Below are 24,078 nucleotides of genomic sequence, written 5' to 3'. Positions count from 1 at the left end.
TGCTTTTTTATTAACAAATGTGGTTTAACTACTCCCATTGTGCTCAGCCTGTTTTCAAACTGATCCCGCAGCCTGGAATAAAACTGGGCCACAGCTCGGCTGGTATTGCAGGTACTGGCACCACGATGTCACTCCTCTTACCGAGAGTTTTTCTGCAGCAATTTTTTGTGACGCGAGGTGAGTCGCTCTGGATTCCTCTGTACCACAGAGAGGTCCGACCTTGAGGAAGACCTGTGACCCACATCCTCTGCTTTTATAGGTTTAATGATATGGCCTGGCTTGGTGACAACCTTGGGTGTAGTCAGTTTTTGGAAGGCCCTCTGGGTGTTCCATGTTGATCCTATAGGAGTCTGGATTGTTCTTTCAAATTGCTGATGGTGGGTGAATGGACGGGGAAGCTCTTGGACCTGGAAAAGAAGGCAGGGTGAACTTGACTTGAGGCAGGCCTGGCGTGCAGCTGTCCACTCATGGTACATGGGTGGAAGATCTCCACGATGACTGTAGCCAGCGATGATACTGAGGCCAAGGAATCCCAATGCCCCATCTGCCCTTGAGAGTCATAATCTGCTTGAGGGAATTTTTGTGGTACACCGTTATAAAAACTCCAGGGCTGTAAATGGCTTTCCCAACATGACTACAAGAAATGTCAAGGTATACCTAAGTGTTCCCTTGAATATTTCCGAAGAATACTTACTAGTTGTAACTCCCTACATTTTTTTTTGTTTTGGGGCCACATTCAGCAATGCTCAGGGGTTACTCCTGGCTCTGAGCTCAGGAATTACTCCTGGCAGTGCTCAGGGAATCATATGGGATACCAGGGATTGAATCTGGGTAGAGCACATGCTAAAACAAATACCCCACTCACTATATTATCTCTTTAGCCCTTCTTCCATTTTTTTAGCTGAAGCTCCACCCCCCTTTTTAGTCATTGGGAAAATGAAGATTTGGAGGGAGTTCTTTTGGGCCACACCTAGTAATGCTCAGGGGCTGTTCTGGACTCTGTGCTTGGTGGTTCTCCCAGGATTGAACCTAACCTCTGCACTCAGCAAGCTCTCCCGCCTTTAAAGGTAAACTTAAATGTCTGAAGGTAGCACAGTGATAGATTAGCACTGTAGCACTGTTCTCCCGTTGTTCATCGATTTGCTCGAGTGGGCCCAGTAACGTCTCCATTGTGAAACTTCTTGTTACTGTATTTGGCATATAGAATACACCACGGGGAGCTTGCCAGGCTTTGCCGTGCAGGCGAGATACTCTCGGTAGCTTGCCGGGCTCTCCAAGAGGGGCGGAAGAATCGAACTCGGGTTGACCATGTCGGCCATGTGCAAGGCAAATGCCCTACCTGTTGTACTATCGCTTCAGCCCACAGTCATAGATCGGAGAAGAGAAACAGGTTCACGTCCCAGCTCCTACTTCATTTATCACTTCCCCACTCCAAGTCAAACCCCAGGGCTATGACAGGAACTGGGGGCTCCCAGCTCTGACAATCTGTATTGCCCAAAAGGGGTGCAGCTAATGAAGTGTAACAATCTGGTAATCTGGTAGAGTTAAGGATTTAGGGAGAGATCGCGAAGTTCCTACATATACCAATCCCAGAGACGAGAGAGAGAGAGAGAGAGAGAGAGAGAGAGAGAGAGAGAGAGAGAGAGAGAGAGAGAGTGTGTATAGGGGTTAAGGCACTTGCTTTGCTTGCCACTGACCCCGGCTTAATCCCTAGCACTGCCTATGGTCCACCAACTACTGCCGGCGCTCACTCCTGAGCACAGACTGGTGTGGCCCCAAGCCCCTGCTGAAAACATATCCGTCATAGGGGTCAAGGAGAAGAATGAGGGATAAAGAGCATATAGAAGGTGGAGGGATGCTAATAAAAGTTCACCAGGGTTAAGGCCCTTACCTTGCGTGCAGCCAACCCAGGTTGGCTCCCCGGCACAATTATGGCCCCCGACTACCACCATGCATGTTTCCTGAGCACTGAGTCAGGAGTAAGTCCTGAGAACCACTAGGTATGGCCCCAAAACCTACACAAAAATCTATATCAGAAGTTCTTTGGGGTGCCAGCTGAAAATGAAGATGTAGGGACCTTGCCCCTGTTGCAAAGATTATTCTTGAAGCATCAACCTTCTTCCTGGTCAGTAATTAAAATAGTGGCGTCAAGCCAAATCGTTCATTTTAGCATAAGCAAGAGGAGGGTTGACTCCGTGATCAAGATCCCACATCCCTCTTGACCACAGATCGATCTAGAATATTCCTTCTGAGCAAGAGAGCTAGGTAGCAATGAGGAGGCCACTGCAAAGCGCAGTGTTCCTTACCTGATGTGCCGCGGCATGGATGTTTCGCTTCTCATTGATGATCACATTTGGCAAATGTTTGTCTTTCCTTGGAGGACCCTCAGGGGCTTTAATGAGAAACCTGGAAACAAGAGCAGGATGTTTGAGCAAGATCGTTAAGGACAGACTCAAAAGGCAAGGAGGACCATGGAGGGGGTAAGATGTGAGAGCACGTTACTATTCTCTCAGGCTTTCTCTCCTGTTCTTACCGGCGTCTCTTCTTGGCACTGGGCATCAAGCCCCCGCCACCCCACTCGCCCCAACCAGGCAGAGTCAGATCCAGGTCTTTAGGTTTACTGGCCTCCTCGGCTTCCCTCTTTTCTTTCAAGAAATCTCTGATGACGTCATCGCCAGCAAAGGCTTCCTTGGTCATCTGCTTCTGAGCCCGCTCCTCTTCATCTTCATCTTCCTAGGAGGAAACAGGAGAGAAAGCTCCAGCTTGCCTGCAGAGCCCTGGTTCCTGGCAAGAACACTCAACTTTTGGGTCATGACATTTTAGCGCCCTCTAGGGGGAAGTGTGGAACAATGATGGTTTTGCAATACACACCGATGGGCAGCCAATCACGCTCCAATTTCGTCTCTCTGGGGTAGCTATAGCCCCAGCTCATTACCATATGACACAATTTTAAACTTTCAGTGAGGAAGCTGCAGGGGAGAGGAAGGAATGGCCTGTGTTCGAAGGTGGCGCTCCAAGTGGCCCGAGTAATTTCCATGACTTCATCAGGGAGCCCTGAACCATCAGCGACCCCACAGAGTAGAGCAAAAGTTTGGCAAGATTTCCATAATGACTTACCATCAAGCTGCCCTGGCCTGGGAACAGGGTAGAGCTTTGTGATTCCCTCTCTCCTCTGAGGGCCATTTTAGGGTCACTCCCACGGAGGGTTGGATGGTTCAGGATTTAGGCTGTAACTGCCTCAGCAGCAATGAATATATTTGCATCTGTTAAACCATCACCAGCAGCAGCCCAGCCCCAGAAAACTCCGGACCTCTCAACTACTTACATGTGCCTTCTTTGCACACCCTGCTTCAACTCCTCGTGCCCAACAGGGACACTTTTGGACCAGTCCCCAAAGGCCTAAGCTCTTGGCTTTGCTTACCATTTCCTTTACCGTCGTGGGGACTGCCAATGACTTCACGGAAGGAGATTTTGTGGTTAGGAGCTTCTGCAGATCAATCATCTGTTCCTTCCCTGTCTTCTTGGGGGCCTCAGGCTGCGTTCTTGGGCTCTTCTTCCTCTGCTGCCCTTCTGACATTGGTCCAGGATGCTCTCTGCTTTGCACAGCCCCTTCTTGGCTCAGCTTTTCTATCTCCTCCACAGTCTGAGCTCTTTCTGGCCTCTGCAGCAACAGGGCCTCCTCTTCCTCTTCTTCGGCAGGTGCCTGGCTCTGGGCTACTACAACCGTTTCCTCTGAACTCTCTTTTGGCTTCTTGGCATGCTGCTTGCCCTTGTTGAGTTTCTTAGACAGTGCCTTTAATTCAGATAGCACCTCCTGGCTGCTAGAATCTGAGCAAACGAAAGCCATCAGCAAAGGAGGCTGGGGGGTGGGAGTGGACTGCTGGCGAAGGGGGCCTTTTTTCACTGAGTGTACTCAACAGTGAGCACTGGCTGAGCTCCTACTGCGTGCAAAGGTGCAGAGGCAGTCCATGGAGGACAAATGGATAAAAGAAGCTTCCACTTTCTGATCTCCTGGGGAGCTCACACATCATGATCTGGCAACTGGCAGGCAATGGAGTTTAGTGGTTACAAAAGCAGCAGGTTGGAAAACATATGTCCCAGGTTCTATTCTCAGCTCTGCCAATGAATCACAGTTTAGCCGAAACGGTGGCTTCCCCTCTCTCTGTACAGTAAGTCTTACTTGGGGTGGTTGCCCCCAAATCCCCAATTAAAAAATTTGAGGGGCGAACCCTGTAGTGTTTAGGGGTTACTCATAGCTTAGTGCTTAATTCTGGCCATGTTTAGGGGACCACTGACTGAGGAATCAAACCTGGGCTTCCTACAGTGCACACAAAAGAGGTAAACTAGGATCAGAGAGATAGAACAATGGGTAAGGTGATTTGCCTCGCACGTGGCTGAACCAGGTGTGATCTCTGGCATCCTATAATAAGGTCCCCCAAGCACTGCCAGGAGTGATGTCTGAGCACAGAGCCAGGAGTAACCCCTGAACACTGCTGGGCATGATCTCAAAACAAAACAAATATGCATACTAGCCCTATGAGCTATCTCTCTCACCCTTTCCTTTTCCTTTAAGGGCACTGCCTATTGTGCTTAGCCCGGTGATGCTCAGGAGCCTTGCAGTGCCAGGGATCAGATCAGGATCTCAAGCCTGAGAGGAGTGATCACTGAGCACAAAGTCAGGTGTAATCCCTAAATACTACTAGCTGTGGCTCAACCCCCCTCCCCAATCTATAGGGGTTGGAAGGATAGTATAGCAAGTAGGGTTCTTGGCTTGCACACGGCCAACCCAGGTTTGATCCCCAGTACTCCACATGGTTCTCTGAGCCTGCCGGGAGTTATCCTTGTGTGCAGAGCAAGGAGTAAGGCCTGAGCTCCATCAGTGTGGCCCCCAAACCAAAAACCAACAAAGACCAACAACCCCTCCCAAACCCAATAGCCAAAATCATCTTGTTTGGTAAGGCCTGGCAGCACAGTGCTGACTCCCGGCAGAATCGGGGGACCATTATGGGATGCCAGGTATTGAACCTGGGTTGACTGTGTGTAAGGCTAGTACTCTTACCTGCTATACTATTACACTAGCTCACCAAAACCTTTTAATGTATGACCTCTGGATAAAATGTCCTTGAAATTTATTACACTACATAAAAACAGACTTTCTATTTGCAGTTTGCACTGTAATTTCCTATCTGTAAAAACCTGATCCGAACTTCTTTCCTCTTAAAGCAGCATTTCATAATCTGCCATGAGGGAATCAAGGAACCTCACACTTTCTGGTCATCAGTCAACACTTGAGCGTGGAGGGACACACAGCAGTTCCACACATCTCAATTATCCTTTGGGGTCTGAGACAGCACAGAAGGGAAGGTGCTTGCTTAGTGTGCAGCCACTTTGCCTGTGACCTGATTCAATCTCTAGCACCACACATAGTTGGGTTCCCTGAATACTATCAGGGGGTCACTACAGTAGGGCCAGGAAGAGCTCCCGAGCCCAGCAAGTGTACCCCACCAACTCAATACAACGAAGTCAAACATCCTTTGCATGGATTCAAGTTGCCTCCTTGTCCAAATTCATTTACTCTCTAGCTTTTGTTTTGGGGCCACACCCAGTAGTGCTCAGGGGTTACTCCTAGCTCTGCACTCAGAATTATTCCTGGTGGTGCTCAGGGGTCCATAGGGGATGCCGGGGACAGAATCCAGGTAGGCTCCATTTGACCTATCTGTTGTACTATCAATCCAACCTGTCTCTAGCTTTGGCTTGAAGTCACTGTAATAAGTTACTCAGAGCCGGTCTTTGGGCATGTGTAGGTTTATTCTCCTTGGGTGGTGTTTCCTTGCTCATTTTATTGGGGTCCAGACCTCCCAATATTTAGGGCACAATTTTCTGAATGTTTAGGTACATTCTATTTATCCTCCAAGGACATTCAAGGACATTTTCACACCAAAACCACTGCTCTCCACAGTTAGAGGACCAGCATTTGAGAGGCTCAAGGGGATGCAGCAGGTCTGCCGAGGTCATTCAAGAGAATGCCCCCGTGATCTTGGCCTGCAGGCTGCTTCCCAAAGTTCTCTTCTTAGTGAGACTGTTCATCATTGTAAGTCACAGAACGTTTCTGCCGAGATCCCTGTGTAAAGGTTCTACAATACTTTTGAAATAACAGTTCTTTTCAAATTATTATTATTATTATTTTGCCACGGAAAAAGTCTTGCAATCATCTAAATGCATTATTCCCATGGGAAATAGTATCAGCTCTGAGAGTTCTGTTCAGATAGCCAAGTGATGTTTGAATGTAGGTAGTTGCCTTAGCAGGCTTTGTAATGGCCCTGCTTTGTTCCCAGAATGGCAGCTCTCTGACCTGCCTTCAGGGTGGCTAATATTGCCAATACGAAATCTCTTCAAGAGAATGGGTAAGAGATAAGACTTGACACATTGTACCTGAGCCCAGGGTAGCAATTTCCATTGACCATGTGCTTTGTGGAGCTCCTCATTCCTGCCATGGAAACTCTTACCACAAATTCACCAGCAATTGTGACACGCTAGAAATACTACTTGTATTTTCCTGTCTTTAAAAATTTTTTTTAAATTTAATTTAATTAATTGGCTTTTTGGGTCACACTCAGTGATGCTCAGGGGTTACTCCTGGCTCTGCACTCAGGAATTACTCCTGACTGTGCTCGGGGGACCTTATAGGATGCTGGGAATCAAACCTGGGTTGGCCGCGTGCAAGGCAAATGCCCTACCCGCTGTGCTATTGCTCCAGCCCCTAATTTATCTTAATTTATATTGTTAATGTAATTTAAATGGTTGTGGGGGTCACATCCTGGGCCCACTTCTGTAAAAGATAAAATGGCAGCAATTTAAAGGTGTTGTGAAAGGCCTCAAAACCCACCTCTGTGCCTGGGGTCTGAATAGGTTTTCAGATTTGCCACCCCACTCGGTGCAGAGACCTCTGGTGTAGGTACCAGCATTGGCACTGCTGCTCTTACTTAAAAGCTGACAGTTGTATTTTTCTGGAGAATGAGTCACCAATAGCAGAAAAATGTGCCGATGGGCCAGATAGTACAGCTATTAGGGTGCATGCCCCTGCCCACAGTCTGGCATCACTCCCATCTCCCAAGTGTTGTTAGGTACATGCCTGATGGTCTCCAGGATTCCCAGGATGGCCTGGGAAGTCCCAGCACCACAGAACCCGAACAGTATTACACGCTCAGCATTGCATGCTCAGTGCTAGCTACTGGGCACCATTTGGAAGGTGCCCATCCCAAAATAAGGTGCCTATACATTGTGGACATGTACAGCAGGTAGTGTTTGCCTTGCATGTGGCTGTCTTGGGCTCGATCTCCAGCATTACGTATGCGCCCCCCCAAGTACTGCCAGGATTAATTCCTGAGCACAGTGCCAGGAGTAAGCCCTGAGCACTGCAGGGTCTGACCCCAAAGCCCCCCAAATTAACACATACTGCAGAGGCATGGACAATGTATACACATTCTATGACAGCTTTCCGGAAAAAGTTCTGAAGAATCTGTTTTCTCTTCAGTCACCTACGACCCTTTCTCCAAGTACCTACATGCCAGTAACTCTGTGGCGTGTGGGTGGACACTGATTTCTTCTCACCACTCACCCCCATCCTTCTGGCGCCATGAAACTCACCTTTTGTTGCCTGGCTACCCACTGCTTCAGTGCTGTTGCTGAGCTCAGCCTTTTGCCTGAGCAATCGCCTTTCCTCACATTCTTGCAACATAATTTCTTCCACTGCCACTGGTCTTTCTTCTTCCTCCTCGCTCTCCGAAGCCTCCTGTACCACAGGCTCTGAAATTGGTTCTGGGGCATTCTGGATGTCCTTCTCTTCTGTGTCATCTGGACGTCGCTTGAGCATCCAGGGGTTTGGCCCAATTCCATTCTGCTGTGCCTCATTCACTGCATTGGGAACTAGGAGCTCCCCGGCTTCCTCCACGTCACACTCCTCCTCCACCTCTTCTTCCTCACCTTCGGAGGCTACCTGGAGTTTCTGTGTCAGTTCTTTGTTCTTGGCCAATTGTTCCTGCATGGCCTGGCGAGCCTGGAGGAAGGAGCCACAACAGAAGAGTGTTTGGTCATTAGTGATCACAACCTTTCCTAGCTCGTTTCTCAAAAAGCTGTCTCCTCTCTCAATTGGACTGAAGTACTTCACACTTGTGCCCACTATTGAAACTGCAAGTACACTACTGTGTTAAGAGCTATGCAACAAACAGAAGGCGTATTTTTGTTTTCTAGAAACTATATATATATATATATATATATATATATATATTTACATATATGTGTGTGTGCGTTTTCCTCCTTATTTTTGTAAAATTTAATTTCTTTACTTATCTTGGTTTTTGGCCCACAGCCAGCGATGCTCAGGGGCTACTCCTGGCTATGCACTCAGGAATTTCTCCTGGCAGTGCTTGGAGGATTTTATGGGATGCTGGGGCTGGAGCGATAGCACAGCGGTAGGGCATTTGTCTTGCACGTGACTGGCCCAGCCGACCAGGGTTCGATTCCTCCGCCCCTCTTGGAGAGCCTGGCAAGCTACCAAGAGTATCTCAACCGCAGAGCAAAGCTTGGCAAGCTACCCGTGACGTATTCGATATGCCAAACACAGTAACAAGAAATCTCACAATGGAGACGTTACTGGGCCTGCTTGAGCAAATCAATGAACAATGGGAGGACAGTGCTACAGTGCTACAGTGCTGGGAATTGAACATGGGTTGGTCGCGTGCAAGGCAAGCACCCTCCCCGCTGTACTATCACCCCAGATGCTCTTATTTTAAAGCTCCTCCCAGGCCAGGGAGTTAGCTCATAAGTTGGGGTGCAGGTTTTGCATACGAAAGGCCTGAATTCAATCTCCTGAGCACTCAGCAGGCTTAGGAAATCCCTCTCCAGAAGCTTCTCTCCTTTATGGGATGGGCTTACTTTTGATGCAGTTTCCCTTTCATCTCTCTTTTTTCCACCCTGTCACTTTCCTCTCTGCCTCAGAGATTTTCCTGTTACCTCTCTAGTTTTCTGGGTTTTCATTCCTCATGACTTTTTCCTCAACTCTGTTTCTGCTAGCATCCTTCTGGATTGATTTTCCTTTATTTCTTCAAATCCCATCTCTTCTTTCATCCCATGGTGTCTTACCTCCAGGTCATATTTGGCCATTATAGCCTTTGACTTTGCCCATTTCCCACTGTTCTGGTGCTTAAGACTCATTCTTTCCTGAAAAGAAAAGGCAGAGTGAGTGAGATGCACCTCATTTTTCTGGGGGGAAGTGGACCCCAGGGGGTTGGGTTTGAGAGCCAGCCTCACCATCATCCGGGCCTTTTCAATTTTTTCCAGTTCTTCTAAAGCTGCACCAGGATCGACCTTCTGCAGTCTCTCGAATTCTTTTAGGGTTGTCTTGGCCTTCTCTTTCTTCAGCAGTTTATGATACCTATAAGGGTATGAGGGAAAAGATTTAGCTCCAACACTGAGGCCACCTACAAGTGACCTGAGGGGTTTCCCAATGCAAGATCTAGCATGGACATTGCAGAACTAACTGGCCTGTAAAGACCCAACTCAGGACCTGAGAGAGACTGAAAGGACTCAGCCCCTGAAATCCCCAGGGGCAGCCTTCTGTAGAGCAAAGACTACCCTTTGCTTCTATAGTGCAATGAAGCCCCACTGGCCTCAACACTTAAGAGTTTTGAACTCGTTCTGCAGAATGACCCTCTGATTCTGGAAGGGCAAGAAAGTAATTAAACAGTCCTCTTCTGCAGTTAAACTCAAGAAGAGAGAGCTCTCTTGAACCAGGCAAAAACTTTGACAAGGTTCATGCAGCACAAACAAAAGACATCACACTTCTTTGGGACCTCTTGGTATGGTCCTGAGGACTTGGAATTAGCCACATCACTTATTATTATTATTATTTTGCTTTTTGGGCTACATCTGGCAATGCACAGGGCTTATTCCTAGCTCTTCACTAAGGAATTACTCCTGATGGTGCTCAGGGGACCATATGGGATGCTGGGAATCGAATCCGGGTAGGCCACGTGCAAGGCAAACACCCTACCCGCTGTGCTATCGCTCCAGCCCCAGTCACATCACTTTCTTCCATAGACCCGAAGACCATCAGGGCCTCCTTACTTTTTGCTTTTGATTTTCTTCTCTCTTCGTGCCCTGGCCTCATAGTAGGACTGCAGGGCCCGTGCCCTCTGAAGCTCTGCTCGCCGCATCTTAACCTACAACAGATGCCATTTACAGTCACTCTGGGGCTTGAGGGTCAAGGGCAGGAGAAACCACACATGCTTGAGTGTATCCAAGGGCCTACCCAACTTACCTCTTCCAGGCTCATGGCTTTCAAGGAGGCCTTTTCCATGGGTGTCAGCAAAGGATCAGTCAATGGCTGCTTGTTCTTATGAAGGAGACTAAATACTTCTTGCTCCAGGGGAGTTTTTGCCTTTGGGTGTGTATGAAACAAGTTTAAACACACATACACATAAAACAGTGGGTAAGGTTCTAGGCTTGCATGCTGACCCTGAAATGCCTATTTTCCTAAGCACCGCCAGGAGTGGTCCTTGAGCACAGAGCTGGGTGTAGGCCCTAAACATTGCTGGGGGTGATCCACTGCCCCACAGAGTCTCTAGGCATACTCCGACAGTTATCCCTCTTTAGAGTCCCATGACATTTATGTCCTGGTCAATGAAACCACAGATTGGATAGCTTTATGTCATAGTCACTGGAACTACACATTGGAGAGGACAGGTACAGCAAGAGAAGGGGGTTCTGGCAGATAAAATCTTCTTTGATTAATACATAAAACCAAGCATCATTTTCTTTTTGAACTGAAGAAGGCGGCTCTTAAGGTAAATGCTAGCAGGCCAGATAAATAGTTCTAGATTAGTTTTTAAGGACAAAATGATCCTGCGATTATGGTGTATATTCAAAACACCTATTACCGTAGACTTAACATAACTATAGTCTGCTGCTAAAAATCACTTGTATGTATTGTTGGTTCTCATTCACTACCGATGAAAAGCAACAACCATCTTTAGGAACATACTACAAGAGAGTCTATGGCAGTTTTTCCCCTGTGCTCAAAACGACATTGCCTTCAAAAGTATGACTTTCATGCAATCAGCTTGCTTCCTGAAAGCTTTACTCTAGTCCTTTTCTTTTTCATTTATTTATTATTTATTACTATTTCTGGCAGCCACACCTGACATTGCTCAGCGGTTACTACTGGCTCTGCACTCAGTACTCCTGGTACTGCTTGGGGGGACCATATGGGATGCCAGGGATTGAACCCAGGTTGACCACGCGGAAGGTATGCACTCTACCCACTGAACTATGTCTCCCTTTTCCTTTAAAAATGCTTGAGCCATACCTGGTGAGCAACCAAGGCTTCTTCATGGCTCTGCACTCAGGGATCACTCCTGGAAAGGCTCAAGGGACCATTTGGTGTGCTAGGCATCCAACCTGGGTTGGCTGTGTGCAAAGCAATCACTCCACCCACTGTGTACTATCTCTCCAGCTCCAAGCCTTAGTCCTTTTCCACAATTGGATCCAATTCCTCAGGTTCCATTGAACAAGGTATGAAAGATAGCAGCATATATGAGACAAATGGGCTGAAACAGTTACTTTACATGTGACACCAAAGACCCCTTGTGCTGGTTGACTGATATTGTGAAGATGGTCTAACTAATCAGGCTGATATGCCAGGTCTATTTTGGCAGGAAGGTGCCCTAGGCAGCAGAGCCAGTTAGAAATCTCATACACATCATAGGTGGTTTCCTCAACAGCCAAATACACCACGGTCAGTATTAAATGAACAAACATCTGGGCAAATGCACCAACACTCATCATCACACATTACACGGCACTAATGACAGAACCATAAACCTATTCTATTGAATAGTAAAGGTGCATGGTCTTCTGCTTTGAGTAGGTGCATCCATCACAGGATACAAAGTGCTTTCTATTACAATGTTGTAATCTCCCACCAATTCAATTTACAAACATTTATTGATTGCAGCTACATTCCAGGCACTCGTGCAGGGTGCTAAGAATACACAATTAAGACCATTCCTGTCCTCATAGCGCTCACAGCCTTTGAAAGGAAAGAGACATATGTACTACTGATATAACATGATCCACAGGACCCCATAGGAGCGATTATGGGCAAAGGATAATTAATTCTGACAGGAGAGTGAGCTTGGGGGCCAGAAAAAAATTTTGAACTAAGCCTTGAGGCAAAAGCACTATTCTGTAAGGAGGGAGGCAGAAGTCCAGTCAGAAGATGAGTATAAACAACAGCTCTGGTATGCTTAAAAGGAGTTGTAAGTGTAAGAGAACTTGTTGTCTAGTGTGGCTAACAATGCTAGGTGCTTCCATTTTATTTTAGAAAGTGCTGAGTCTATGAAGGATTTTAAGTGACGACCAGTTTGGGATTCTGGAAAGAAATTCTGGTGATTGTGTATGTTCAATGGTTAGATGCCAGGTGCCAAATGGATGGTGAAGATAAAACCCTGGAGAGCCCAGGTACCTGAGAACTATTAAGAGAGCATTGACAGGTTTAGCACAGTTCGGGCTGAGATTTCCAACCCAAGTGACACAAACAGGGAGTTTTGCTGATGATGGGAGTTACAGAATAAATGCAGTGGTGGGGGGGGGTGTGTGTGTGGCAGGGGAAGAGGGGGGTTCCAGGGGAAGAAAATGCCAGGTTAGTTTGAGTGTGCTAAGTTGAAGGTGCATAAGGAAAATCTAGCTGATGCCTGCTAGTCATATGAAAATGGGACTGGAGATGTGAAGTGGATGACAGTGATCTGTAACATACATAAATGAGTGGCAAAAAGTCATGAAATCTGGGTTGGAGATGTGGTACAAGGGAGGTGAGGCCGGGATGCCTGCCTTGTATGCAGCCAACTCTGGTTTGATTCCCAGCATTACAACCAAGCCCCAAAGTATGCCAGGACTGATCCCTGAGCAGAGCCGGGAGTGACTCATGAGCACAGAGACAGGGGTAAGTCATGAAGCACAGCCAGGTGTGGCCCACCCACCTAATCCTAGAAAAAAAGCACGGAATTTACAAACAAGAATAAAAAGAACTAAGGGACCCTGATTCAGTCCCTGGCACCACTTGGTCTCCCAAGCACAGATAAAAGTATCCCCTGAGCAGAGCTGGAAACAGCCCCTACACATCACCAAGCATGGCCCCCAAGGAGACTAACATTTACTGTGACTCTCCAATCAGTGGATACTTGTTACTGTCTCCAGCCATGGAATTCCACCCCCTCTTTGCGGGACATAAGGAGAAACTAAGGTTTGGGGGAGAACACTTTGGGGAATGCCAGTATAGACTGCTGATGGGGGAAAGCAGTGAGAGGATGGGAAATTTTACATTTTGCCATTTATCGTTCAGAGCTGGAACGATAGCACAGCGGGTAGGGCATTTGCCTTGCACGCGGCCCACCCAGGTTCGATTCCCAACATCCCATATGGTCCCCTGAGCACAGCCAGAAGTAATTCCTGAGTGCAGAGCCAGGAGTAACCCCTGTGCATCGCCGGGCGTGACCCCCCCCACCAAAAAATAGCACCTTGCAGTTTAACAATTGCCCTGTCATGAATGAGCTCTTTTAATTCTTCTCAACTAGAGCCTAATGGTATCGACAGAAGCCCAAACAAAACTACAGTGAAGACTTTTTAAATTCATAATCTCCTGTAATATGAGTCTATTAGTTGTCCTTGATTCGTTCCAATCTAAAGGTATAACAGGAGAACTAGGAGGTGCGAGCCAGAAAAACCTTCTCTGACTTAAGCCATTTCCTTATTTCTCTGGACCATGCTGGTAGAATTTTTCAAAAATCAAATCTTAGGGCTAGAATGATAGTACAATGGGTATGGCATTTGCCTTGCATGCGCCCAACCTGCATTAGACCCTTGGTATCCCATATAGTCACCCCAGCTCTGCTAGGAGTAATGATTGAGCACTGCTGGGTGCGGCCCCAAAACAAAAACAAAAACAAACCATACCCTACAATTTAAGAGGGCTGGAGAAATAGTACAGTGGATAGGGTACTTGCCTTGCACATGGCTGACCCTGGTTCGATCCCTAACACTATTAATGGTCCCTTGAGATTGCCAGGAGGGCAGAACTAGGAGTAAACCCTGAGCACTGCTGGGTCTGGCCCCCAAATTAAAAACAAAAAGTGAAAAACCACAAAGACAAATGGCAAAGCAGGTTCAACAGAGAGTACTCGGGGACAAAGCAATAGTACAGGGGGTGGGGCACTTGCCTCACTTGCGGCTGACCTGGGTTCGATCCACAGCACTCCATGCAGTGTCCTAGCCCCACCAGAGGTGATCCCTAAACGCAGAGCCAGGAGGATGTCCTGAGCACCACTGGGTGTGACTCCCCACAAAATGTAGATCAGTCTATCTTGCACAGGGCATTCTGGGAGAGCAGAGGCTGTCTGCAATGCAAACACTACACCTGCTATACCATCACTTACTACTGCCTTTACATCTCTTTTAACAGCGAAATCTCCACTTTTGTGCCATCTCTAAGATTGCATTGAAAAATTAAGGCATGGAACAGCCTGAAGCAGCACACTGCTACTTTTTTGGGAGGGAGGTGGTGGTGGCTGAGTCACACTTGGGTGGTACTCAGGGGCTGTTCCTGGCTCTGCACTGAGGTATGACCCACTGCAGTGCTCTGGAGATCCTATCCGGTGTTGGAGAGCAAACTGAGGTTGCCACATGCAGGGCAAGCCCCATACCCTCTGTGCGACCTCTCTGGCTATATATACTATATTAAATGTTTTGATTATTCCATTATATGAGTCACACCCGGCATTGCACAGGGGTTACTCCTGGTTCATGCTCTCAGGAATTAGTCCTGGCGGTACTCAGGGGACCATATGGGACTGGGGAATCGAACCCAGGTCGGCTGCATGCAAGGCAAATGCCCTACCTGCTGTGCTATCGCTCTAGCCCAACATACACTCTATTTTAGTGTGGTATTCATTTACAAGCAAACTTTGGGTTCTGCTGCTCATCTATCCCTGCACCGAGGCAGGCATAGCTCAGGTTGCCAAGTTCCTGGATCCGGATCAAAAAGGCGACCTGAATCGCTGTTTAAAAACCTGAGTCGGAAAAAGAAACCGTCATGCTGGCACTCAGGTCTTAACACACAACCATGGAAAGAACCAAGGGTTGCATGCTAGACTGACGATCCAAGCTGACTTCGGAGCTACTATGGCTGGCACTACCTAGATGACAGTGAATCTTGCGAGCACCCCACCCTCTGCCCTGCTTTGCTCCCTGCCTCGCCTCAACGACTACAGCTGGAAATTTTGGCTTAATACCGGACAACCTCTCACCTTCCAAAGTCTGGTCGGCTCGGGGCGGAGCTGTACTCACCTTCCAGCCACTGAACACATGTTCAATTGGAGCAAAGGCTGATGGTTCTTTGCCCAGGGGGAACACCAGCTGCTCTGCTTGTCGGTTCTTGAGGACAATGGGATCCCATTTGGACAGGGCTGTTGAGGTTTTGTTGAATGCGACTTCTCTGTGGATCTGAAATAGGCAGAATACACAAAGAGTAAGGATAGTTTAAAATGAGGCAGTAAACTCAAAGGACTGGCAGGAGACTGGGAGGCAACGGTTCATGGCCCAAGGATTAGGATGCTAGGGTAGTTCTTGTATACTTCCCAGAATACCCCTTTTCCCTCCTTGATTAGTTTTAAGCTGTTCCATGCCCTTCACAACCTCCCCTCAAATCTCAGGCTCTCCATTCTACCTTCTTTTATTACCCAATCTTTCCATTTCATCCCCTTATAAAAGCCAGTGTTCCTAGAACTTACCCGCTGAACCTCTTCTTTGCTAAGGGGTAACTCCACAGTCTTCTTTGCTTTGACTCTATTCAGTTGCTTTTTCACAGTGGCCAATGAGGATGAAGTTTTTATGGGTTCAAGCAGATCTGAAAGCACCAGCTTTTCCCCTGATCCTAGAGAAAGGTCAAACTTTCTAGTTAGACTGAAGGCAAAAATCTCATGATCGTAAAGGTTAAGGAATCCTCCATTGCAAATGCTGGCAGCCAAGCTGATGTTTGGCGAAGCAGGAATCATTCCCTTACTTCAGTCACTAGACATGAGTGATACCAGGGCCCAGACTGTTACTATTAAACAGTCACTCGTTTTTGTTCTGGTTTTTCTGCTTCTACTCTTGTCTCCAAAGTAATTCCTTGTCCCGGGAGCAAAGTTAAAACAAATAAGGGCCAGGCCTACAGCAGGTAGGGGGCTTGCCTTGTACGTAGTTGACCCAAGTTCAATCTCCAACATCTCATATGGTCCCCTGAGCATGTCCAGGAATAATCCCTGAGAACAGGTTGGAAATAAGCCCTGAGCACCACTGGGTGTGCTTCCCCCATCAAAAACCCCTATAAAAATTAAATTAAAACAAACAAATCCTAATAAACTTTAGGGCTTCTCAGTTATGTCAAGCATGTACTTCACTACTTGATCTGTCTCCTTTTTAATTCTATTGCTTCTGGTTTTTGGGATCACAACTGGTGGTGCCCAGATATCACTCCTGGCTTGGAGCTCAGGGAATCATATGTGGTACCGGGGATCAAACCAATGTAGGCTGCATGCAAGACAAGTGCTCTTGCCTAGCTAGACAAACGTAACCCTGTACTATCTCTCTAGTCTCCAATTTACACCCTTTTCAAAATCAATCACAGGGCCAGAGCAATAGCTCACCAGAGAAAGCTCTTGCCTTGCACAAGGCTGACCAGGATTCGATCCCAACATCCCATATGGTCCTGTGAACACTGTCAGGAATGATCCCTGAGCAGAACCAGGTATGGCCCCAAAACAAAACAAAAAGTCAATCACTTGTGATCCTGGTGAAACTTTTCCAGTAACACCCCTACTGTCCTTGGAATCACTGATCTGAAGGGAAGAGGCCTGTGGAACCTGATCCCCATTTGCCTCACCAAATTTGAATCACTGCCATCTCAATAATGCCCCAGTCATACTGGCCTCTCTATCCTTTAACACGCTGAACATGTTTCTTTGCCACCTTTGTCTAGAATGCCTTCTTTTATCTTTGTACGGATGATTTTCTATCATTCAGATCTCAGCTTAACTCGTGACTCTTCAGGGCCAGAGAAGAGATACTATAGGGTATAAAGGTGCTGTACTATATCGAACACTGCCAGGAGTAATACCTGAGCACAGAGCCAAGAATAAGCTCTGAGCACTGCCAGATGTGGCTAAAAATTGCCTATTCAGAGATCTTTTATAAATAGCCAATCTCAAGTAGCTCGTGACTTTGTTGCATCAGCCAGTTGTATTTATTTTTGTTTGGGGGCCACTCCCAGTGGTGCTCAGGGCTTACTCCTGGCTCTATACTCAGGAATCAATCCTGGCGGGCTCAGGGGATCATACTGGATGTCAGGGATTGAACTTGGGATGGCCACGTGCAAGACAGGCACCCTACCCATGTACTATCACTTCAGCCTCTAATTATCCTTATTATTTTTCCAGTAGCTCATTAGCATATCCCTACCTCCAGATATGTAACCTCTAAGAAGTTATGCTAAAATGTAAGCCTCATGAACTTAGATTTTACCTTCTGACTTTTATGCTATCTATATCTATATATCAGGGATCTGATATATAAGCAGTACTGTTTTATAAGTATAGAACCTGGTAGTACTGGGGGCTTACTCTTAGCTCTGCATTCAGAGACGACTCTTGGCAGGACTTAGGGGCTCATATGATATGCTGGGGGATCAAACCCAGGTTGGCTGCATGCAAGGCAAGTGCCCTATTTGCTGCATCCAAGATCGTACTTTTTTGGGGGGGTGCGTGTGCTTTGGGTCAGTTTTGGCAGTGCCCAGGGCTCCTGGATGCAAAACATATTTCTAGCGCTTTGAGTCACCTTCCTGGCCCTACACTGTATTCTGTAACATAGCCCCAGTATCCTGATACTGATACACATCAGAAATATTAGGATGAACCATAGTACATCAAGTAGGATGTTTGCCTTGCATGTGACTGGCCCAGGTTTGATTCTCAGCATCCCATATGGTCCCCTGAGTACTAACAGGAGTAATTTCCTGAGTGCAGAGCCAGGAGTCATCACTTAGCATTGCTGCTTGTGGCCCAAATATCCTCCCCCCACAAAAAAGTGTAAGACATATATATTGAGGGACCAGGCAGTTAAATGGTTAGTGCACAGACTTTGCATACAGGAAGCTTGGGTTACATCTTTGGCACCACATTTTATCTGGAGCACTGAGCCCACGAGCACTTTTTTGGGGTCACACCAGCGATGCTCAGTTAATCCTGGCTCTGCCCTCAAGAATCACTCCTGGCAGTGCTCAGGGGACCATATGGGATGCTGGGGCCTGAACCCAGGTTGGCTGTGTGCAAGGCAAACAGCCTGCCCACTGTACTATTGTTCCAGCCCCAAGAGCACATTTTGACCTCCTAAAATATATGTTGAATTGAATAAGCTTGAGAATTTAATTTTTCCACTAATGGTTACAAGACAAAAATAATTCATTCAAGCTGCCCAAATTGTAAATACGATGAAAAATACTCAGCATGGGACCAGAACAATAGTGCAGTGGATAAGGCACTTGCTTTGCATACAACTGACACAGGTTTAACGCCTGACATCCCATATGGTCTCCTGAGTCCTCCAGGAGTGATCCCTGAACACAGAACCAGGAATAAACCCTGAGCACCCTTGGATGAGACATCTTCCACAAAAAAAAAATAAAAGATTTGGCATCCAGATTTGGTTATCAGGTTGAAATCCAGAGTCTGCTACTACTTACTAATTTTAAAAAAAGTTTAACTTTTGGTTTTGGGAACACATCCAGCACTGCTCAGGGATCACACCTGTTGGGCTTGGTGGACTATACTAGGGATCGAACCCGGGTCAGCCATATGCAAGTCAAGAGCCCTACCAGCTGTACTATCAATCTAGCCCATAGATGATGTTTTTAATAGGGATGCTATCATCACTCCCCACTAAAGGAGGTAAAAGAATTCTAGGGGTTATAAATTTTTGTGTCCCTCCAAGGCGTTATGCTGTCCAACAAAACTCTTAGTTCTTAGTATCTCATTACCAGTTGATGCCAGAGTCTCGTTCGTTATCGGAATTAACCAGACAAATCGCTCCACCAACTAAGAACGGCCATGCACCACCACCCACGGAATCGAGAAAGAGCTATCAATCTGTCAATCCTGTCCGTGTCCGGGCCGGGTGAGGTTTCCCGTGTTGAAATTGTGTAGCTATATTAAGTAGCTACTGTAGAGTGATTGTTTAATGGCTGATATTATAGCGCAGCTTCCCTGATGTCTAGTGAGAGAGAATATCTGCCTGTCTAAAGTCAATGAGGGAAACAATGAAATAACAAACATTAGTTCACAAATATCACGCATGACTATGCTAGTGATAAGCAGCTCTTATTCATTCATGCTCCTTTATACCAGTGGTTCACCCAGTTCAACAGAACACTCTGACCATGTCTGGTTTTCTAGGCTTTCTTCTAGAAATGAAAGAGGACTAGAGAGATAGTGCAGAGGGTAGGGTTCTTACCTTGCAGGGGGCTGACCTGGGTTCAATTCCCATTGTCCCATATGATCTCCTGAGCACTGCCAGGAGTAACCCCTGAGCATTGCCAGGCATGGTCCAGAAACAAAACAAAAAAAAAACCCCAATAATAAATAAATAAAATAAACCCCCAAAACTTAGAAATGGAAGAAACTCAAGGACAATACAACTATCCTCCCTCTCACTCATTGGGAACTATTCTTATCGAAAACAGTCACGAGGGGAAGTGACTACCATTTTACTTTCCAGGACTCTCGAAGTTCCATGCAAAGATAATTTTCTTTGTTCAACTTACCTTTAGAATTGACATTGAACTCTGACACGTTTAGACTCGCCTCAGATCTCTCAGCCAAATTCCGCCTGAAATTAGATAAAACAGAATACAGGAACAACAAACACATTTTGCTGGGGAACAAATACTTCTCTCTTCAAACAAGGCTTCAACTTCACGTAGTTTTCTTCTGAAGTCAGATTCTGTCACAAAGCAAACAGGAAACCTGCTGCCAACTGGACCTGGTGATAGACTTAATACAGACTCATTCCTTCAAAAACAAACAGCAATGCATAGATGGCATAATGGACAAGGTACTGGAGTAAGGTTGGATTTGAAATCTCCCACATAGAAGATGAATGACGTTAAGGGAAGTCAATAAACTTTTCTAATGGAACTCGCCAATGCAGACCCAGTACTTAAAGACTTTTAAGTGAAAATGCTTGAAGGTCTTACGTTACTCCATGGAGTGAGCATTACGTAATGCTTACTCTATGCTGAACAGGGGCTTAAAATTTTCACGTCTATTAATTCGTATAAATGTAAATGTTACAACAATCCAATGAGGGAGGTTCTATAAGTAATTGAGGTATAGAGAATAAAATAAATGCCCACACAGTTTGTCTCCAACATATGTGTTCTCAATAATAACAATGACACTTATGTGTTCACTGCTTAGGTATTTAATGTTAGTTGCAGATAAATCTCAGGAAATCAACTAGTTGATTTTTTTCTGTTTTTTTTTCTCCACACTAAGCTGTGCTCAGAGGTCACTGCTGTGGGCTCAGAGGACCACATGAGGTGGCAGGGATCAAATAAGTATTCAGTAAGGCAAGGCAAGGCAAGTGGCTTCCCCACTGTATTCTCTCTCCGGTGCAAGAATCAGCTAGTATAACTTGTCCAAACAAATCCAGGAGAATGTTACCTATTCTTTCCATCAAGGGAACTGATTGCTTCCAGAAACTTTTGGTGCTTTCTTTCATCATCACTGTCCTCCTAGACACAGAAAAAGAAGCACCATTAGAACAACAAGGAAAAAAGGAAAAGACTGCATGGAAATTGAAGATTATGTAAAATTTCTTAATATTTTGGTCAGTGGGAAAATGGAGAATCAGATGAGATCTAGTATGCAAGTACTGAAACTTAGAACAGAAATAACAGAACTCGCTCATTACACAAAAAAGCAAACCACCGGGGTCAGAGCGATAGTACAGCAAGTAGGTTATTTGCCTTGCACCCGGTCAACCCTGTTCCAATCCCTGGCATCCCATATGGTCCCCTGAGCACCACCAGGAGTAATTCCTGAGAGCAGAACCAGGAGTAATCCCTGATTATCGCCAGGTGTGACCCAAAAAGACAAAAAAGGCAGTATTGTCAAGAAACAGTTCAGTTAGACAAAAGCGCTTCAAATTCCCATAGCCTTTAATATGGTATCATAAAAATTGCTTCCAGAACAAATACTCAGCAGTGTCACCACCCTATCCTACCCACAAGTGCTGCTGGCCACCCTAATTTCGAAGCAGAAGGGAAACCAGAGAAGGCAACTTAGCAGGTGTACCCTACCTCATCTTCACTGGCACTCAACGGTTTGTCTTTTGTCAAGTCTTCTAGTTCTGGCTGTTGGCTCAAGGCCAGAAATCTGTTAAGAAAGAGAAAAAGAAGTATTATCACTCACTTTCGTTGAAACAACCTTTTCATCATAACTCTACCAGGTGAGAGTAAAAGAAGCAGTGTGGACACCTTCAGGAATGTCATCAAATTTGGATTTTAGAAGCCAGGTGATATATAAAAAAATATCCAAGACTCTTCAGTGACGAGTATGGCTATTTCCTATTGACCTCTGGAAAGCTGGTAAAACTGCCAGACCTAAGGTAAAGTGTGAGAATAGTGGGGGCTGGAGAGACAGCACAGCAGGTAGGACGTTTGCCTTGCACACGGCCAACCCAGGTTCGATTCCCAGCATCCCATATGGTCCTCTGAGCACCGCCAGGAGTAACCCCTGCGCATCGCCGGTTGTGACCCAAAAAGAAAAAAAGTGTCAGAATAGTGGGGCTGGAGCGATAGCACAGCAGGTAAAGCATTTGCCTTGTAAGCAGCAGACCCAGGTTTGATGCTTAGCATCCCATATGTTCCCATGAGCATCACTAGGAGTAATTCCTGAATGCAGAGTCAGGAGTAACCTCTGAGCATTGCAGAATGTAGTCACACCTCCAAAAGAAGTAGCGGAATAACTGTTGTTAGCCCTTGAGGTAAGGCAATTTCACCATTAATATTTTTAAGCACCCTCCACATGGAAAACGTTATAGGTGCAACTAACTCAAAAGTGTTATCTTGATCATTTGTTTCCCCAGGAATGAAGTAACAGGGAAATTGGAGGAAGGTGGCTGAATAAACATTTTTCCAAGGGCTTGCACGGAAAAGCAGATGCATAAACTAAGGACTCTGGCACCCAAAAACAAATAACAGACTCCAGAGCTAACTGTGGAAACAATTGATCTATACCTAACTTGTATATTGTTCGCATGGTAACTGTTACTAAACAGATTTATATTTAGTTGCCCTTAAGGGAAACATCGAAAAGTTACTTGTAATCTTTTAAAACCCCGAACAGCAAAGACTTCTAAGCTCAGGGGAGCCTGCAACGCATGCGCTGCGGGAATTGGGGGGGGGGGGGCGCTGAAACATGCAGTCAAGAGAGTCACGTGACAAGTAAAGTGCAATTGTAACTTCATGCGAGCAGGTCAGGCCGCATTAGGATTCACAGGGATCAGGCTGGGGATAGTAGGAAGAAAAGAAATGAAATGAAAAGTTTTTTAAAAGACGGATCGCGGAAACGGTGACAAAAGGCAAGGCTTTGCCTGGGGGAACTATCCTGTCTTAAGCGCCCATACCACTTCTTAAAGGTCGGGAAGCCGGGTCCTGAAGCGATCCAACCGTCCCTACCCCGCTTTACCCCTCACCTCTGGGCAGCCCGGTTCCCCCTCATCTCAGTAGTCAGTCCTACACATGGGGCAGCAGCGGAAGCCGAAAGGAAAGCGATTTCCGTGCCGGCCGAAACGCAATTGCAGTTTCCGTCAATCACATGAACCCGTGACGTCACTTCCGCGCCGCCCCTAAATGGGATGAAATTGAAGAAATTTAGGGAGGAGCCTCCGGGAAACCCGGGAGGGAGGAGTTTTGCTTCCCCCACCCATCCACATCTCTGGTGTGCGGCTGTGAGTCCTCCCGGCTCCTAGTTTCCACGTGGCCCAAGGTGGAGGAACTGAGGGCGGGGATGCTGCAGTGTCCGAGACTTAGCCAGCCACCGCTATTCCTCCGTGATCTAAAAGGAAAAGATCTGGCCGCCGCCTGCGTTTGAAAGCGTCCCGGGTGAGCCCGCCAAGTGGCTGGTTCAAAACGTTAGCACACGCCCGTAAAGTGGCCAGCAGTGAACAAAGCAAGTTCTCTCCAGTTTCTAGGCAAAGCCTTTAACCCCGTTCCTCTTTACAGTTGCAGCTCTAGGTTTGTGTCTGCGCCTTGCAACCAAGTTTCATCCCAGAACGGGCATCCTGGCTGCAAGTCCCTTCCTTCTCAACGACTTTTAGGACGTTTTGTTGCGGGGGATCGGAGCGATCGTACAGCGAGTTAAGGCACTTGGCATGCACATGCCCGACCCGGTTCGATCATTAGCACTGCACGTGGTTGCCCGGAGCCCCGCCAGGAGTGATCTCTGAGCCGAGAGAAAGCCCTGAGCATCGCCGGGTGTGGCTCAAAAATAATACCAACAAAGAAAGGTTTGGCTTAGTTTTGGTTGGGACCACACCCGGCGATACTGCGCAGGGTGCAGGGGGCGGGTTACTCTGGGCTTGGAGTTCCAAAGTCGCTTCTTGTGATTGGCGCTCCGTGACTGATGCATGGAATGCCCCTTCCTTGTGAGCCATTTCCCTGTGCCATAAAGGCACTTTAACTTTTTTAATTTGGGGGGGGGCGGCGTCAGGCACACCCAGCAGTGCTCAGGGTCAACTCCTGCTCTTCCCTCAGAGATCACTCCTGCCGGGCTAGGGGGATTGTAAGGGGTGCCAGGGATTAAACCAGATCGGCCGAGTGCAAGGCAAACGCCCTACCCTCTATACTTCACCCCACCAAAGACATTTGTAGAGCACCAGGCCAGGAATAGTCAATAGTCCTGAAAACTGCTGGGCTTGCCCACTTAATAA

General features: G+C 46.8%; 1 protein-coding gene across 1 annotated transcript; it reads right to left on the bottom strand.

Moving 5' to 3' along the window:
* On the bottom strand, window positions 1-22,995 carry UTP14A (UTP14A small subunit processome component). Its single transcript, XM_056107726.1, has 15 exons — window positions 22,843-22,995; window positions 21,446-21,521; window positions 20,808-20,878; window positions 19,907-19,971; window positions 15,843-15,985; window positions 15,400-15,555; window positions 10,319-10,438; window positions 10,126-10,220; window positions 9,310-9,433; window positions 9,142-9,219; window positions 7,648-8,056; window positions 3,422-3,828; window positions 2,534-2,733; window positions 2,307-2,406; window positions 1-407 (listed from the first exon to the last, which is right to left on the bottom strand). The coding sequence occupies exons 1-15, from the start codon at window positions 22,866-22,868 to the stop codon at window positions 138-140; spliced, it is 2,340 nt and encodes a 779-aa protein (XP_055963701.1). The 5' UTR covers window positions 22,869-22,995; the 3' UTR covers window positions 1-137.
* Between the last annotated feature and the right edge of the window lie 1,083 nt (window positions 22,996-24,078).

Source organism: Sorex fumeus, unplaced genomic scaffold (genome assembly GCF_029834395.1).
Source record: "Sorex fumeus unplaced genomic scaffold, SorFum_2.1 ptg000171l, whole genome shotgun sequence".
NCBI lineage: Eukaryota > Metazoa > Chordata > Mammalia > Eulipotyphla > Soricidae > Sorex > Sorex fumeus.
The sequence above is the reverse complement of the archived record's forward strand: the minus strand, read 5'-3'. Positions and strand labels throughout refer to the sequence as shown.

Bases quoted from the DNA above. Each gene is read 5' to 3' on its own strand.
- UTP14A (XM_056107726.1), bottom strand. From the start codon at position 22,868: ATGAGGGGGAACCGGGCTGCCCAGAG. The intron at 15,556-15,842 runs GTAAGTTCTAGG...TGCCTATTTCAG, and splicing joins GCAAAGAAGAGGTTCAGCGG to ATCCACAGAGAAGTCGCATT. The intron at 10,439-15,399 runs GTGAGTACAGCT...ACACACCCAAAG, and splicing joins ATGTGTTCAGTGGCTGGAAG to GCAAAAACTCCCCTGGAGCA.